This window comes from Eriocheir sinensis, chromosome 27 (genome assembly GCF_024679095.1).
Source record: "Eriocheir sinensis breed Jianghai 21 chromosome 27, ASM2467909v1, whole genome shotgun sequence".
Classification (NCBI taxonomy): Eukaryota; Metazoa; Arthropoda; class Malacostraca; order Decapoda; family Varunidae; genus Eriocheir; species Eriocheir sinensis.
In genome coordinates this window covers 9,653,405-9,671,772 of record NC_066535.1, presented here as the reverse complement: position 1 = coordinate 9,671,772, position 18,368 = coordinate 9,653,405, and the positions used below count along the sequence as shown (strand labels likewise).

At 50.7% G+C, this 18,368-nt stretch overlaps 1 protein-coding gene across 3 annotated transcripts in view; it reads left to right on the top strand.

The window, feature by feature from the left end:
* Positions 1 to 18,368, top strand: part of LOC127004096 (uncharacterized) — a 147,383-nt gene that overhangs the window by 652 nt on the left and 128,363 nt on the right. For 2 of the 3 annotated variants that reach the window (XM_050871446.1, XM_050871443.1), the window contains exon 2: positions 91 to 5,975. In XM_050871446.1, the coding sequence (XP_050727403.1) occupies positions 846 to 5,975 (5,130 nt within the window). In that variant the 5' untranslated portion in view covers positions 91 to 845. The remainder of the gene's footprint in view (positions 1 to 90; positions 5,976 to 18,368) is intronic. The other variant, XM_050871444.1, reaches the window with a different exon arrangement.

Here is an 18,368-nt window from a genome sequence, read left to right as displayed (position 1 = left end):
TGATTTTGCATCTTTGAATGTAAAGTACTGGTAAGGATGGAAGTTATGTGTGTGGCTATATAATCCATCAGTGAAATAATATCTTCATAGATTCATGTGTAGCCAGAGTGCCACAGCTCCACAGTGAGGCGTGGAGGGAGTGTGGTGGGGAAGCTGTGGTGACTGAAGTAGTGATCCCAGGCACCGCGCCTCCGCCCTCGAGGCAGGATTGGCCTGGGCACAAGGAAGTGAGGAAAGTGAGGCAACTAGTGACGCGGCTGCTGGGTGCATCGCCTGACGTATACGCCTCAGTTCAAAACTTGACACTATCTCTGCAGCGAGCTGACTGCCTCATCTTGCCGCTCTTGGTGTGTCTCCCAGTGTGACGTTACTCACGCGCCAGCGATGCGGTGCTCATAGTGCTCGTCCACGTACCTTGTGTGTTTTTGATTATCGTTCGAGTGTTCCCGTTGAGTGTCTTCATTTTACACTCGGTGTTGAAGGAATATCTTTGCCGTTTATCAACGCCGTCATCAAGTGTGCACATTGAGGTGCGTGGTAAGTGAGGCGGCGCGGTGAGGTGAGCGTCATGTAGCTGGCAGCCCCCGGCCACCAGCTTTGCAGGGTGGCGGGACGAGCCAGGTCACCGCCGTCCTGGAAGGGGTCGCTGCGACCCTTGTCTCCTGTCCCTCCATGTGGGCAGCAGGAGTGCGAGCCGAGGGGGGCCTGAGAGGCGGGGGCGGCCGGGACGAGTGGTGTTGTCGCCACTTTGAGCATGACCGCGGAGTGAGGTGGCGTCACACTTGTGAGCACGCTGGCGGCGCCCTTTGCGCACCCCAGCGTGGCTGACGAAAGAGCCAAAGGCAATGGAGAGGCGGACACAAGGGCCTGCCACTCTCCCAAGCAGCAAGGGCGCAACCCTGCCGGGGTATCGTGTGGGCCCAGTTCGATATGGTGTTCGCCTGGCGCCCCACGACGGCCCGGGGGCGGCAGTGCCTGCACGGCGATGCTCGGACGGTGACTTGGGATCCTCGGAGAAGAGCCACATAGTGGCTGAGAGGAGCCAGAGACTTGGGTCTGTCCCCATCTGCAAGTTGCCGTTCGTACCCAACGGGGCGGAAGGATCCGGGAGACAATTGGGTACTGGCGAGGGCGAGCGGGGCACCTCGTCACCGCTGCACCTGAAGGAGGCGCACTCTCTCCTCAACAACAAGTGGACGCCCCTCACTGTGCCCACGAGCTCGTCCTTGCTGGCCCCATCCTGGGCCCGGCCTCACCCCATCAGGAGAAGTTTCAACACGTCCCCGCGGCCGTGGGTGACGCCCACCGCCTCAGAAACTCATCCCACTCCACCACAGACCTTTGATAACTCATGCAGTGACAACAACAATGATAAGAAAAGTGCTGCGAGTGGGAGGGTGCGGGTGACGGCAACAGATGGCGCGGGTGTCCACCCTGCCATCGGGGCAAAGACGCCTCAACTAAAATTATCCCCTCATCCCTCGGCGGAAGGCACTCCGTCCTCCCCGCAGGGGGCAGCGCGCCCTGTGCCTCCCCTCAACCTTCACGACGACGCAGCCACATTCAGGAGTGAGGCGACCATAGTGGTGACCCAGACCATCGCGGACCAGGAGAAGAAGGACAACCAAAAGAGCCGCTCGCCTCTTTATCGGCGGCGCGGGGCGGGCACCCTCAGCCTCGCCCAGGGCTCTGCTGCCGGAGGGAACACCTCAGGAAGGGATATGAACGCCACAGCTATAGGCGAAGGTTCGACACTGTTGGAGGAGGTGAGGGCGGGAGGCTTGTCTCCCCCCACCGCTAAATATACGTGTTGTGTGGCGGGCCGCTCCCCCCGCCACCCGCTGCCCCGCCACTCCACTATGTTTAGCTACCCGGGCCCGGCGCGCCCCACCATCCACGAGAAGCCCGTCAGTGCGCACCTCACCAGTGACCAGAACAGTGCCCGCCCGCATACCACGCCTACTCACGCCCATGGCACCGCAGTGCAGTGTGCAGTGATTTCAGGGGAAGGTGGTGGTAGTAAAACCTCGGGGGGCAGCGGTCATGGGGACCGTGTGGCCCCCCCGGCGCCAGTGACCACCCAGACCAACGCCCCTACCACCATCACCACCACTACCACCACCACTACCGCCACCACCACCACCACCACCACCCACTCGGCCGCGCCAGCCCGGAGGCCCGTCAGACCCAGACCAGAAATACCTGACCATTTGTACCGCCGTTGGGCCGCCCTCCTCCCCGCTGATGCTGTCCTAGAGCATTGTAGATCTAAAGCACACTCCGAAGTGGGTGCAGGGGCCCCAGGGGGCATTCCCGCCCCGTCAGATGAGGGTCTTAAGCCGGTGACACCAGTTGACTTCGTCCGAGCGGTAGGGGGCCTTCAAGACGTCCGTCAGGGGCTTCACCTTCTTACTCCTGGAAGGCTTGCCCAGTCCCGACTGGGCGACCCCACCGGCGGACTGGGAGGCGGAAGAAAGGACGGGGGGCGTGGGCCCCCTCCAGCACGCCCACCCAGGTCTCGACAGAACCATCTAGAAGAGCTGCGTAAGTGCACCGAAAGGCTGAAGACTCCCTCCCCGGACAAAAAGGTGCGGGCCGACTCTGCTCCCCCGCCGGAAACTGCAGCCACAGCAGAATCGGCCGTGGCAACTGCGGCATCGGGGAGTGAGACCCAAGACGGGGCGGGAATGGGGCAGGGCAAGGCCAGAAGACGCAGTAATGAGGTAAGACCTGTCCTACATCGCCACCCTGCATTAGGCAAGAGCCCTAGTCTGCCGCCACAACTACCTTCGGCAAGAGATGCAGAAAATGTTGGTCCGAGTCACAGCGATGCCGACAAGAACATGAAGGAGGAGACTCTTCAGTCCATACGAAGAGAAGAGGAGGACTTTTTCCTTGAGGAAATGACAAAGCTGCCCCCACGGCCTCGTCCAGAGGCCCGAGTTGATATCCCTCCACGAGTCATCGTGGTCAGGTCCGCGTCGGTATCACAGGTGGACGTGGCTTCCGACGGCGCCTTCCTCCCGCGCAGCGGCAAGTCCCCCACAACCATCCGCATTTACCCCCTGTGTAAGGACTACTGGGGCTCCAACACACTGCCCAAACGTAAACCCGCCGTGGTGACGAAGGAAGGAGGGATCACAGGGGGAGGGTTGCCTCATAGCCACCCGCCCCTTACTGGCGCCGCCTCCATCAGTGACATGACCATCGTCGGGGCCAAGTCTGCGCTTCCGCAACCTGAAAAACTTGAGACCAAGTCTAAATCGGAAAGCGAACTGTCCATGGCGGGGCGATGTGAGGCCAAGGACGCTCTTTCGGAATTGAAAGAGAGTCTCCTAAATAACCGAGTGGAAGTCAGCGGCGTCCACAGTGCCACAGAAAAACAGGAGGAGACAGCGGGGAGAGACAGTGGCCATGGTGTGGAGGGGGCGGGCCACTCGCCGCCCGCCGACGGTGGTGACGAAGGTGGCGGTAAACACGACCACCAAGCGGAAACGTGTAAAACTAAAGACGAAACAGCTAGTGTTTTGAAAAGTGAAAATAGAGAAAGTGGCAATAAGAAGGGTGATAGAGAAAGAGATAGTAAATCTAATAGAGTTAGTTTTTCTGACGAGGTGAAGGATATCGGCCTGGAGGAGGGCGGCGTGCTGCTGCACCTGAACCACCTTCCCACGGGGGAGGGAGGCGCCCGTCACCCTAATGTTGTGTTTACCCTCGGTGACCCCGACCCTGGGGACGAGGCACCGTCACCAGTGGGTGGCTGTGAGCACCGCGGAGTGGACGTGTTACCTAAGGGAAGCGAGGGGCACAGTGGGCAGGAGAGGGAGGGGCGCGCGGGAGGGATCGATCCCCTCCCCACTGTCTCTAGGGGACTTATAGGACCTGCTGGTGCACTCACAACGCAGGATTCAGTTAACTGTAAATATGTTTTGAGTGAGAGTGAAGGTGAGAGTCCCCCAGGAGGGGCTCAGCCAGTTTCTGGAGGACCGACTCCCTTAGGGTACACTTCAGGACCCTCACCCAGTCAATACCCGGAGCACTCGTCTAGTCATGCCTCAATAGAAGCTCCTGCACAACCCAACAGGACTCCCTTGTCTGAGGTGGACAGTAAAAGGCGCAACTACTTCCTCCTGGGTAAGATCAAAGGTGGGGAAGGAGATGAAGTGCTGGACCACGGTGCGGCCGGCCGTCAGCTGGAGTGCCAGGTGGTGCAGAAGGACCCTCGACCCTCGCAGTGCCTCGTTATCAAATCCGGGGCGCGGGAGGGGGAGCAGTACAGCACGGTGGGGCGCATTGTCAGGTCCCGCCCCCGCCTCCCGCGGGAGGACTCGGATGGCGACAGCGGTGAGAGGGACGTCTCGCGTGCCTACATGACGCAAATGAGTGACGACGGAGCTTTCGGCGAGGACCTCAAAAGTGGAGACCAACCCGATTCTTCAGACTCCTCGTCGCAGGACAGCGTCGGTCCAGGCCAGGAGGGAGCAACGTCTGGCTCCGAGGCGCTGCAGGATGTCCCGCTCAGACCAGCGTTGCGTCGCCTTATAAGTCCAATGGAAGGAAGTGATACGCGGCCTCAGCCCTTCTTGCCTCCCATGAGGAGTTCCCAGACCGCAGGCATCGGGTTTTCTGCTGAGGAGGCCGATGAGTCGAGAGGGTTTGTGGCTAGAGAGAGCAGCATGGATCAACGCGGCCCCTTCTCCATGGCCGATACTTACATGAGCGAGGCCGCACACTCGCCTGAGTCTTGCCACTTGCTCCTTTTCGAGCCTCGCGTCATGGATCGTGCTGAGAGAAAGAAGAAGTACCACAGTGATCCCAGTTGTGAGCGGCGCGCCAGCAGCGAGGCCCTTCTCTACCTGAGTGACCCGCATCTGGGTGCCGCGAGGGTCCTGGGTCCTTCAGACCGGTCCTCTGGGAAGGGTGTGGTGTCTCAGGCCTCTACAGACTCCGAGGGCAAGGATGAACGCGGGGAGCAGCACCCCGTCAGTCCCCCGAGGGTGTGCACGCCGCAGGTCCTGCTGAGTGGTCACGACAGCGACGGCTCCGACTACCCGCCGTGTCGCACCCCCGCCAGGAATGCCTCGCCAACGCCCTACATGCAAGACAGTGACTCGGGGGAACGCAGCGCCCCTCGCAGCCCCCACGTGCCCCGACGGTACCCTAATCGGCCTCCTCGGGGACCTTATGGGAAAATGCTGGAGGCGGAAATGAATAAGTCAAAGGGTTCGTCCTACCTGTCCGAGGACACCTACCTGAGGGTGAGGGACGCCAAGAGCTGCTCGCCTCGCCCCCCCTCCCCCGGCTCCCCCGCCGTGCTGGTGGGCCAGCGGCCGCCGCTCATCATCCCCACCTGCCGCTCCTACGACGACTCCTCCATCCCCATCAACTACGCCGCCAGTGAACGGCCGCCGCGACACAAGGTAAACGAGGAACTGGGCACCACGTCCCCGGTAGCCACCTCCCCCGTGACCAGCGCCTGGGAGAGTGACGGCGAGGGCACCCGCTCCCCCCCGCTGCCCATCGTGCCCGTCCATCAGCGCACCGTCTCGTCCCCCTCAAAGCTCTTCCCACCCGAGGGTTTCACCTCCGAGGACGAGGAGCTAGTGGATTACTACACTGCTGCGAGGCTCCTCGGGCAGGACCGCCAGCAGCAGCAGCAGCGCCATCAGCAAGACAAAAGGCAGCAGCAGCAGCCACAAGAAAAACACGAGGAGCAACAACAGCCGCTGCAGCAAACCAAACGACATCATCACCATCAACAGCAGCAGAACGAACAAGGGGATGAACAGGAGCAACAACAACCGCAACAACAAGAACAGCCGCAGCCGCAGAAACAGCTTCAACAGCAGCAGCAGTCCTCCTCGTCCTCCTCCCTGGCGCAGGACGAGAAGGGCGTCGCGGGGGAGGGGCGCCACGCGTCCTCCCTGCTGGACCACCGCCACGCCGAGCACCGCCACTCCCACAAGCGACACAGGGTGAGTACACAGCAACGCGCTCCTCTCTCTCTCTCTCTCTCTCTCTCTCTCTCTCTCTCTCTCTCTCTCTCTCTCTCACACACACACACACACGCACACACGGAAATGTTCGTGGAGACACACAAAGCTAACATTGATGGTTCACGAGGAGCGCTCTGAATGACCATCTGTCACTTTGCAGGTCACCTCCCTCTCCCCTCCCCCATCCCTCCCCTCTCCCCTCAGAGTTCCTCACTCCCACCCTCTCTTTGTGCCACCGTCCCTCCCTCCCTCCCTTCTACCCTCGTTCTCCTCATAATCCTCCTTCCTTACTTCTCCTTGTGCCTCCCTGTCTCTCCTTATCTCTCCTTCTATCTCTTCTTTCCTCCCTTTTCACTCATTCCTTCCTCCCTCCCTCCCTTTCTTCCACACTTCCTTTCCTCATAATCACCCTTCCTTACCTCCCCTCGTGCCTCCCTGTCTCGCCCTCCTCTCCTATCCCTTCTTTCCTCCCTTTTCATTCTCATTCCTTCCTCCTTCCCTCCCTATCCTCATCAACCCTTCCTTCCTCCCTTCCCTCGCTTTCTCTCCTTGCCTTTCCCTGTCTCTCCCTCCGCTCCTTATTTCCTCTCCTATCCCTTCTTTCCTCCCTTTGCACTCTCCTTCCTTCCTCCTTCCCAGTTCCCTCCCTATCCTCATCTCCCATTCTTTCCTTCCCACCATATTTTTCCCTCCCTTCCTTTCCTCCTCACCCCTATCCCTCCCTCCCTTCCTTCCTCTATCCATCCACGTCCTCCCCTCCCCTCCCCCCCACAATCCTACCCCCGTGTGTGTATGTGCATGTGTGTGTATGTGTATGAGGGAGCACAGGTATTGCGCCCCGCCCCCCCTCACCCCCTAACCCCCCCCCCATTATTACGGCACTTTCCGCGACCTCACTGTATATAAGACTTGTTTACACTCCTGGTATACTCGTGAACAGTACTATTTGGTACTCTGACGTGCCTATTTGGTACTCTGACGTGGATTGGACTATGCCACTCAAGACTAAAATCAAATAGGTAAAGTTGGGGAATGTGATACAGCTGCGCGTGGCCTCGGTGCTCATCTCCGTCGCTTGATAGAGGGAAAATTATAGAAGATAGGGAAAAAAAATACAGAGAAATAGTTATAGGAAAAAAAGGGAGAAAGATGATAGTGGAAAAAAGGATAAAAATGACCGGAAAATAGAGGGAAAAATATAACAGTGGAAAAAAAATAAATGGAGAAAACGATAGAGGAAAGAAAGAGGGGAAAATATGATAGAGGAAAATATAGAGGGAAAAATGACTGGAAAAGAATAAAGGGAAAATGATAGAGAAGAAAATGGAGGAAAATAGAAAAAAAGACATAAAAAAACGATAGTGAAAAATAGAGAAAAAAAAAGAACGGAGGGAAAAATGGCAGGAAAAAAAATGATAGAGGAAAGGGAAACGAGTAGGTATTTTTATTTTTTTATTTTTTTTTATCATCGTCGGTGTTAACGCGGGAAAGAAAAAAAAAGTAATGAGGAAAAAAAAGGTGAAGCGGTGAACCTTTTCCTGAAGGCGAAGTGAACGCAAAAAAAAAAAAAAAGTAAATCATGGAAATTGTGAACGACTATTTTTTTTATATATATTTTTCACCGAATTGATGTAAAAAAATAAGTATAAAAAGACGAAAAAAATTGAACAGTAAACTTTTCGTCCCCGAAGTCAACGGTAGATAAAAAAAAAGAAACAAAGGAACGCCAAACGACTGCATTCTTTCATCGCCGAAGTCAACGAAAAATTAAAAAAAGGGAAAACAAGATCAAGAAAAGGAAAGTGAACGATTTTCTTATAACGCGAAACAAAAACAAGAAAACAAACAAACAAAAAACCCAGAAAAGTGTGTTGACAAGTAGTGTTGTTATTATTATTATTATTATTATTATTATTATTATTATTATTATTATTATTATTATTATTATTATTATTATTATTATTATCACCACTTGTTATTATTAGCTATTGTTGCTGTTATCGCCGTTATAATTATAATTGCAGAAGATGTAAACAGCAGTAGTAAAAGTAGTAGTAGTAGTAGTAGTAGTAGCAATAGTAGAAGCATCATTAGTTGTTGCAGTGATGGTGTCGCTGTTGGTGGCGGCGATGGCGGTGGTGATGACGGTGGTGGCAGTGGTGGTGATGGTGTTGGTTTGTTGTTTTATGTTTACCAGCTCGTTGACTGGATGGGCTATGGTTAGAGCCCGGCAGAGGAGCTAGGCTTCAGGCCATGAGGCCCTGCCTAGCTGGTCGGGGGGCACGGGTGCATCTTGCACCCGTAGCCGGAGCCGAGCGAGCAACTCACCAGTCTGTAAGCTGGCTCAAAGGCCAGGAGAGTTACTCGCTCGACGAGTGCTGGCGTTCCACTGATGGTGGTGGTAATGACGGTGGTGTTGGTAGTACCAGGAAGATTAGAACGTTCGTATCTTTATAGCTCTTTCCTACGCGTCATTACAAGAGAGAGAGAGAGAGAGAGAGAGAGAGAGAGAGAGAGAGAGAGAGAGAGAGAGAGAGAGAGAGAGAGAGAGAGAGAGAGAGAGAGAGAGAGAGAGATTTACATAGATTTACATAGAAAATCAGACCACACAGACCCCATGGTCCAGACTAGGTGGTCTGTCCTTAAACCTAAGTGAATCTACACTAATCAGATGGCTCCAAAACGTTGCTTTTCTACTCTAGTTAATATTAAGTTCAAGGAAGTGACGGTCGAGCTTGTTTTTAAAGGAGTCAATCGTGATACACTGGACCACTGATGGTGGGAGCTTATTCCATTCTCGCACTACAACGTTGGTAAAGAAAAATTTGGTGCAGTCAGAATTTACTTGTCTACATTTGAGTTTTATGCCATTGTTCCTCGTTCGCAAAGTGTCATCGATCATAAACAATTTTGTTCTGTCTACATTTGTGAAACCATTAAGTATTTTAAAACATTCGATTAGTTTTCCTCGGAGGCGACGTTTCTCAAGAGAGAACATGTTAAGGGTGGAAAGCCTTTCTTCGTAGGATTTGTTGCGCAAGGAAGGGATCATTTTTGTTGCCCGACGCTGAACACCTAATTTAGCAATGTCCTTTGCATGGTGAGGAGACCAAAACTGTACCGCATATTCCAAGTGGGGTCTGACTAAACTATTGTAGAGCGGAAGTATTACATCTTTATTCTTGAATAAAAAGTTTCTTTTAATGAAGCCCAAAATTTTGTTCGCTTTATTTGATGCATCGATGCATTGATGTGAGAATTTGAGGTTTGACGCGATTTTGACCCCCAGGTCCTTAACGCATTGAACGCTTGTGAGTTTAACGCCGCGCATTTCGTAATCGAAATTCTTTTTTTCTTGTTCCAACTTGAAGGACCTGGCACTTGTCTACGTTAAAGGGGATCTCCCATCTATCCGACCAAGCTGAAATTTTGTGTAAATCCTCTTGGAGGCTTTGCCTGTCTTCGTCAGTGAGAACCGAGTTACCAATCTTTGTGTCGTCTGCAAATTTACTAATGCGATTATTGAGTCCAACATCCACGTCGTTGATGTAAATAATGAAGAGCACTGGGCCAAGAACCGAGTCCTGAGGGATGCCACTAGTGACCGGCGCCCACTCTGAGTTAAATCCGTCAATCACCACTCTTTGTTGTCTGTTGCTCAACCAATTCGCGATCCATTGGTTTACTTGACCGTCAATACCTATTTGCTTTAATTTATAAAGTAATTTATGATGTGGGACTTTATCAAACGCTTTCTGGAAATCAAGATAGACTTCGTCCAATGATTTGGTTACGTCATAAACTGAGAAGAGGTCGTTATAAAAGGTCAATATATTTGATAGGCAGGATCTTTTGTTACGGAAGCTATGTTGTGAATCCCCAATTAATGAGTGGCTTTCGAGGTAACTCACAATTTTGTCTCTAATTATGCTCTCAAGTAGCTTACCTACAATTGAAGTTAGACTAATGGGTCGGTAGTTATCTGGTATTTTTTTGTCTCCTTTCTTAAAAATCGGTGTCACGTTAGCCTTTTTCCAATCCGAAGGGACGATGCCTTGTCGCAAGGACATATTGAATACGGTTGTGAGGGAGGAGAGTATTTCGCTCTTTGTTTCTTTAAGCAGTATAGGATATACTTTATCGGGTCCGGGACTTTTATTTGTTTTAAGTGAATGGAGAAGTTTAAGGACTTCATCGGTTGTTATTTCAAAATTAGGTAATGCATGCTCGAGATTTACATTAATACTGGTGTTGGTGGTAGCGGGAGGAAGACTGTTAGTATTAAACACCGAGGAATAGTAATTGTTTAAGAGGTTTGCAATGTGTTGGCTGTCAGTCGCTAGTGCACCGTCGGTGTGAGAGAGAGAGAGAGAGAGAGAGAGAGAGAGAGAGAGAGAGAGAGAGAGAGAGAGAGAAAATAAAAGAAAACAAAGAAGGAAAAAAAGATACGAGAGAGAGAGAGAGAGAGAGAGAGAGAGAGAGAGAGAGAGAGAGAGAGAGAGAGAGAGAGAGAGACGAAAACCGATACAGAAAAAAAACTAGAACAAGAGATTAGGAACAACCACAAAAACAACAACAACAAAAAACACTATATGAAGAAAAAAAAAGGAATAGTTATTATGCATGAGATCTTTTGCAAGGACACTGCACGGGAGACACTTTGCATAACACCTTCAGATTACTGCACTTCCCGCTGAGGAGATGCTGGTACCGGGGTGGAGGAGGAGGAGGAGGAGGAGGAGACAAGGAATTGGGTACAGAGGGACAGGGTGAGGATTGGATAGGAGGATAAGAGAGAGGAGGGGAAGGATGATATGCGAGAAGAAATGACAGGGAAGGGGAAGATAGGAGAGGAGGAGTAGGAGAGAAGGAGGAGGAGGAGACGTAGGCAAGGAATAAGACACGGACACGCAGGGTGAGGGGAGTAAAGGAGGAATAAGAGAAACGAGGGAAGGATATAGGCAAGGAGGCAGAGAGAAGGTTAGGGAAGGAGAAAGAAAGGAGGGACATTATGATTAGAGGAGCAAGGTAAAGGAAGGAAGGCAACAAAACAGAAAGGGATGGGGAGAGGAAGATGAGGGAAGGATATGATTTAAGGAGAAGGAGAAATAAAAGGAGAGAAGATATGGTAGAAAGCAGAAAGACAAGGATGATGGAGAAGGAGAGGAGGGAAATATATAAGATAGAGGAGGCAGATAAAGAAGAAAAGGGAACAAACATAGGGAAGAAGGACGAGAGGAAGGAGGGATAAGATTAGAGAAGTAGGAGAAATGCAGGAAATATGATAAAAGGCATAAAGACAGGGATGATGATAGAGGAGGAAATATAAGATAGGGGAGGTAGAGAAAGGAGAAACGAGGAGAAATGAGATAGTGGAACAGAGACAGGGAAGGAGAATGAACGGAGGGAAAGATATGAGAAAAGGAAAGCAAAGAAAGGAGAGACACGAGAAGGCAGAAAGAAAGACAGGAATGGAGAGGAGGGAATGAATAGGCAGGGATGTAAGCGGAGAACAGGAGGAGGAGGAGGAGGAGGAGGAGAAAGAGAAAGGGAAGAGGAGAGATGCAAAACATGTAACAGAAGGATTAGTATGGAGAGAGAGAGAGAGAGAGAGAGAGAGAGAGAGAGAGAGAGAGATAGAGAGAGAGAGAGAGAGAGAGAGAGAGAGAGAGAGAGAGAGAGAGAGAGAGAGAGAGAGAGAGAGAGAGATGGCAGCGTCACCCCTTAAGGACAAAGGTGCTTCAGGGAGCCTCTTCACCTTGACTCGAGGGGATGAGAAGAGTGTCACCATGTCCTATGCAGTGTTAAGGACGGGGGAGGGGGAGGGGGGGTTGTACTGGTAAAGGGTAGGGATGATTTCTACGGGGAGGGGGGAAGGGGTGGTTAGACTGAGAGAGAAGAGGGTAAGGGGGTCGTTACGGGTGGGGGAGGTGATAGAGGGGAAGGGGTCGTACTAGGAAGGCTGTTGAAGGGGTGATTGCACTGGGGGGAGGTTGGAGTGAAGGTGATTTTACTGGGGAGAAGGGAGGAGAGGGAGGGGGAATGTTAGTCCTGGGAGAGAAGGAGAGGGGGGGGGGGGTTATTGTACTGGTAGAGAAGATAGGGGTGGTTTTTTTTTTTAGAGAGGGGGGAGGGGTGGTTGTACTGGGAGAAGGGAAGAGGTGATTGTACTGGGAGGGGAGATAGATGGGGTGTTCTATTTAGGAGAGTCAAGAGAAGGGGGATTCACTGGGAAAGGGGAGGGGAAAGGGGGTGTAGGTACTGAGAGGAGAGAAGAAGTGGGGTTGTACTGGGAGAGAAGGAGGGGTGGTTGTACTGGGTAGGAGGAAGGGGGTGATTGATATGAGTACTTCGACAAGAGGAGAGGTGATTACACAGGGTTGGCAGGGTGGGAAGGGGTTTGTAATGTCCCGTGGGCGGAGAGATAGGGTGGGGAGGGAGAGAAACGGGGATGGTAAACTGTAGGTGGGGAAATGCGTTGTGGGAAGGGCTGATGGTGTGTCATGAGGGTGAAAATAAAAACCACATTCTCAAACATTTCGGGGCCCCAGCACACACACACACACACACACACACACACACACATAGGACAAGGCTTTCTTAGGAGGTGTAGTTTCCATGGGTAGTAGTTGTATGTATGACTGGTGGTATGTAGTTTGACAATGCTTCTATGTACATACAATGAACGTGAGGGAAATAAACAATGCTCACGAGAAACCGATTAATCTCCTTCTCGGCCATTGGTATTGATGATAGTTGGTGTGAGTGAAAGGAGTGTGAGGGTTAGGAAGGGTCGAGGAGGGCTCTTGTACCGACGGCGTTAGGGAGGGAGAGGGGCTGTATCGTGAAGGAGAGAGAGAGAGGGAAGGGAAAACAGACTAGTACCGCTCCGTGAGTAAGAGAGAGAAGCTGTACCATTTTTTTTACAGCAAAGGAAGCAACTCAAGGGCAAAAATAGATAGAAAAGCAGAAAAGTCCGCTATCGCACAACCGAGGAAGGGGTGGAATGGATGTGTGGCACCATGACTGAGGTGAAAGAAAGTCTTGCACCACAGCTTGAGGGATGGAGAGAGGAGGGAAAAGAGAGAGGTACCTTACCGTGAGTTTGATGAAGATTATAGCTACACCGTTACTAAGGAATGGGTGGGGGGGGGGGGTAGTACTACGTCTGAGATGAAGGAGAATCTTATATCTAGTTTCAAGGATGAAGAGGAAAGGGGAAAGAGAGAGGGAGGTGTCGTTCTGTTAGTGAGAAAGAGGGAGGTGTTTAACCGTTACATGGGAAGGGATGGGGTGTGTGGTACTATGTCTGATATGAAGGAGAGTCTTATATATACAGCTTGGAGAATGGAGAGGTAGGAAAGGGAAAAAGAGAGAGAGGGAGATACAGTTCCGTGAGAGCGAAATGTGTTGTACTGTTACTATGGAAGGAATGAGGTGTATGGTACCATGATCAAAGTGAAGGAGAGTCTTATTCCAACAGCAGGGATGGACAGGGAGGGGGAAAGAGAGAGGTACAGTTTAGCCGTTAGCGAGTGAGGTGGAGAGGGAAAGGGTGGAGAGAGAAGGGGGAAAAAGAGAGAGGTACAGTTTAGCGAGTGAGGTGGAGAGAGAAGGGGGAAAAAGAGAGAGAGGTACAGTTTAGCGAGTGAGGTGGAGAGGGAAAGGGTGGGGAGAGAAGGGGGAAAAAGAGAGAGAGGTACAATTTCGTGAGGTGGAGAGGGAAGGGGTGGGGTGTGTTGTACGATAATTAGGGTGGAGTCTTGTACTTATATTTTCAGGGATGGAGAGGAGAGGGAAAAAGAGAGAGAGCGAGAGAGGGAGGTACCGTTCCGTGAGTAAGAGAGAGAGAGGAGATAGAAGAAGGGAGAGGGAAAAAGAGAGAGCGCGAGAGAGGGAGGTACCGTTCCGTGAGTAAGAGAGAGAGGAGAGAGAAGAAGGGAGAGGGAAAAAGAGCGAGAGCGAGAGAGGGAGGTAAGCCTGGCAGCGACGTGAAGGAGGAGGAGGAGGAGGAGGAGAGGTGGCACGGGCACTGTCTCGCCTGGCCCTTATCCTAGTGGCACCAGTCTTCCCCCTCCCCCTCCTCCTCCTCCCTCGTCGCACCCTGCCGCCCCTGCCTCTTAATATAACCGAGAAACACGTGTAGGTTAGTTTTCAAGGCGATACACCACCTCGGAAATAGATCGATGAATTAACGACTCCGGAGATGAGGAGGAAGATGAAGGGAAGGAAGGGGGGGAGGGGGAGAGGCTGGTAGGTAATGGTGTTCGTGTGTTTGTGTGTAGGGGGTTGATGGGGAGGGGAGGGAGGGGTTGAATGGAGAGCACGGAGGAAAATAATCTCAAAAATGGTACTTGGCACGCTTCTCTCTCTCTCTCTCTCTCTCTCTCTCTTGAGGAATAGAGCGAGGGTTGCCAACTGTGTCCAAGCTCATTCATGCTCGGGAAGCGGGTCGTCGGCAGGAATGGCAACACTGTGTGCGTGCGTGTGTGCGTGTGTGTGTGTATATGGTTCATTAGGCGGTGGTGATGATGTGAGAGAGAGAGAGAGAGGAGTTGACTCATACCAAATACGTATTGACTGATAAAAATAGAATAAACAAAAGTAGACAAGAAAGGGATGAGAAGAACGTAACTAGAAGAGGGTGAAGAAGAAGAGGGGTGAAAAAGAAGAGGGATGAAGAAGAGGGGTGAAGAAGAGGGATGAAGAAGAGGGGTGAAGAAGAGGGGTGAAGAAGAAGGGTGAAGAAGAGGGGTGAAGAAGAGGGATGAAGAAGAAGGTGAAGAAGAGGGATGAAGGAGAGGGATGAAGAAGAAGAGGGGTGAAGAAGAGGGGTGAAGAAGAAGAAGGGTGAAGAAGAAGAGGGTGAAGAAGAAGAAGGGTGAAGAAGAGGGGTGAAGAAGAAGAAGGGTGAAGAAGAAGAGGGGTGAAGAAGAAGAGGGCGAAGAAGAAGAGGGGTGAAGAAAAGGGGTGAAGAAGAAGAAGGGTGAAGAAGAAGAAGGTGAAGAAGAAGAGGGGTGAAGAAGAAGAGGAGTGAAGAAGAGTGAAGAAGAAGAGGGGTGAAGAAGAGGGGTGAAGAAGAAGAGGGTGAAGAAGAAGAGGGGTGAAGAAGAAGAGGGGTGAAGAAGAGAGTGAAGAAGAGGGGTGAAAAAGAAGAGGGGAGAAGAAGAAGAGGGGTGAAGAAGAGGGTGAAGAAGAGGGGTGAAGAAGAAGATGGGTGAAAAAGAAGAGAGGTGAAGAAGAAGAGGGGTGAAGAAGAGGGGTGAAGAAGAGGTTTGAAGAAGAAGGGTGAAGAAGAGGTTTGAAGAAGAGGGGTGAAGAAGAGGAGTGAAGAAGAGGGGTGAAGAAGAGGGTGAAGAAGAGGAGTGAAAAAGAAGAGGGGTGAAGAAGAAGAGGGGTGAAGAAGAGGGTGAAGAAGAAGAGGGTGGAGGACAATGCTAATGAGGACGAGGATAATGATGACAGTCAGCGTGCAGGATTATGCTAATTACACCCGCGCACGATAATTATGAGTGAAAGTGCAAGTGATAAACAGCAGACAGAGAGAGAGAGAGAGAGAGAGAGAGAGAGAGAGAGAGAGAGAGAGAGAGAGATGAGAAGGAGGCGACGAGGAGGAGGATGCTGGTGCTGCTGATGAGATGCCGTGTGTGTGTGTGTGTGTGTGTGTGTGTGTGTGTGTGTGTGTGAAGGAGAATAGGGACTTCTTTGTTGGGGGGGGGAAGAGGGGAGGGGTGGCTTTAGTAGAGGCAGTGCTGGTAAACAAAGTCGCGGTGTTCACAAAGAAAATATTTGGATACGTAATGAGAGAAAAAAAATATGTGTTGTTATGTATGACGATCAAAGGAGAGAGGAAGAAAAGGGTTGTAGTAGTATGGGGGAGATATGAAGGGAAACAAAAGGAAAGGAGTAGGTGAGGAAAAAAAGTAGGATTATTATTATTATTATTATTATTATTATTATTATTATTATTATTATTATTATTATTATTATTATTATTATTATTATTACTATTAGTTTTCAATGTCATCGCCATTATTATAAGGTGGACTGTGTTATCTTCTTTTATTACCATGAACACACACACACACACACACACACACACACATACACACACATACACACAAGGCCTGAACGTAATATGAAGGTGGAGAGGAGGAGGAGGAGGAGGAGAACGAAGCGTGAATGGAGCGGCGGAGTTTGGGGGCGGAGTGGAGTGGTGATGGGATGGTGGTCGTTGTGGTGATAGTGAAGGTGGTGGTGGTGGCGATAATGGTGATAATGGTGATGGAGTTAGTGGTGATGGCGAAGGCGAAGCGGCGTGATGGTCTGCCAGCGGTAAAGTCTGCGGCGTTAGTGGTGATGATCCTGGTGGTGATCCTGATGGTGATGATCCTGGTGGTGATGATCCTGGTGGTGATGATGCTGGTGGTGATGATGTTGGTGGTGATGATCCTGGTGGTGATGATGCTGGTGGTGATGATGCTGGTGGTGATGATCCTAGTGGTGATGATGCTGGTGGTGATGATCCTAGTGGTGATGATCCTGGTGGTATTGATCCTGGTGATGATCCTGGTGGTATTGATCCTGGTGATGATCCTGGTGGTGATGATCCTGATGGTGATGATCCTGGTGGTGGTGATCCTGGTGGTGCTGATGCTGGTGGTGATGATGTTGGTGGTGATGATCCTGGAGGTATTGATCCTGGTGATGATCCTGGTGGTGATAGCGGTTGTGGTGGTGATGGTGGCAAGCGCCTTCTCGTAGTTCCTCTCTTTTTCCTCCTCCTCCTCCTCTTCCTCCTCCGTCGTACATCTTTCCTCTTCCCTTTCAGTACCTTTTTTTTTCTCTTTTCCTCCTCGTCCTTATTCGCACGCTTTTTTTCTTCACTTTTTTAGGATTTTTCTTTTTCTTTCTTTCTCTTCTTTTTTTTTCTTCTTCTTTCTTTTTCTTCTTTCCTTTTCTTCTTTCTTTTTCTTCTTCTTCTTCTTCTTCTTCTTCTTCTTCTTCTTCTTCTTATTCACCTTCATTTTTCATATCCTCTTGCACCACATTTCCTCTTCTCTCCTCTCCTCTCCTGTCTTTTCCTTCTCCTTAAATTTACTTTGCTTTCTTTTTATCATCATTATTTTCTTTCTTTCCCCTCGTGCTTCTTCCTCCTCTTCGTTTATGCCTTCATTCCTTAATCACTCACTTATCTTTGTCCTTCTCCTCCTTCCTTCCTCTTCTTCTTCTCCTTTTTCTTTCTTTCTTTCTTTCTTTCTTTCTTGCACACTTCTCATATTTAGCTAGAGCTGTTTGTACACCTTCCTGTCTCATACACGTACAGCATCTCCAGACCCCATACCACCACCACCACCACCACCAGTCAGCCAGCCAGCCAGTCAGTCAGCAAGCCACACAAGACGAGCTAACTAGCAGCCATCAGCGACAGGCGTGTGGTGGGAAGGCCGAAATTACAGGCCAAGGGAACGAGACTGATGCTAGGCCACGGCGGGGAGATGGGGGCATGAGGGAAGGGCGCTATTTTCTCCTTTCCTCCTCCTCCTCCTCCTCCTCCTCCTCATGTCTCGTCTCCTTTATCCCCTTCTCTCAGTATACCCTTCTCTTATGTCTCCTCTTTCTCCTCCTTTGCAAGTGTCCTCTTATCCACTTTCTTCTTCTCTATCTTCTCCTCTGTCAGTTTTCTTTTCTCTTTCTTCCTCCTCCTCCTCCTTTCCTTCCGTCTTGTCTCATACCCTTCGCTTTTCCTCTTTCTCCTCTTTCTCTTTTTTTCTTCTTCGTACTTCCCTCCTCTTCTCTATTCTCTCAGTGTATACCCTTTTCTTTTTCTTCCTCTTTTCCTTCCTACTTCCTCCTGTACTTTCCCTACTTCTCTCCTCTTCCCGTCTCTCAGTACCTTTCTATTCTTCCTCCTCTTCGTTCTCTTTCACACGCCTTTTCTCTTTCTATTTTTACAGTATTGTTTCTTTCTTCTTCTTCTTCTTCTTCTTCTTCCTCTTTCTTCTCTGCACACTTCTCATATATAGCTTGAGCTGTTTGTACTCTCAAGTCCTAAATACAATGATACTTTGCTCTATACTGTCGATTGCTCTTGCTGCCACCCGTGAAAACTCACCTCAACACTCAGCATCCAGCTCTCATGATCTTAGCAATTTACACCTCGTTTTATTCCTTCATAGCTTGTCTGAAGGGATTGCACTCTCTTCTAGCAGTGTGATCGTCTAGCAAGTCTCTCAACCCACATTAGCTGCGTTTCTCTTTTCCTTATACTTGAGACATCTTGCAAGCGTTGGCGTTAATCTTGTACGTGTTGTCTCTTAATGTTCTTTGTTACACGTCTACGTCTTGTTTCTTCTCTTGGTCCTCTTTATA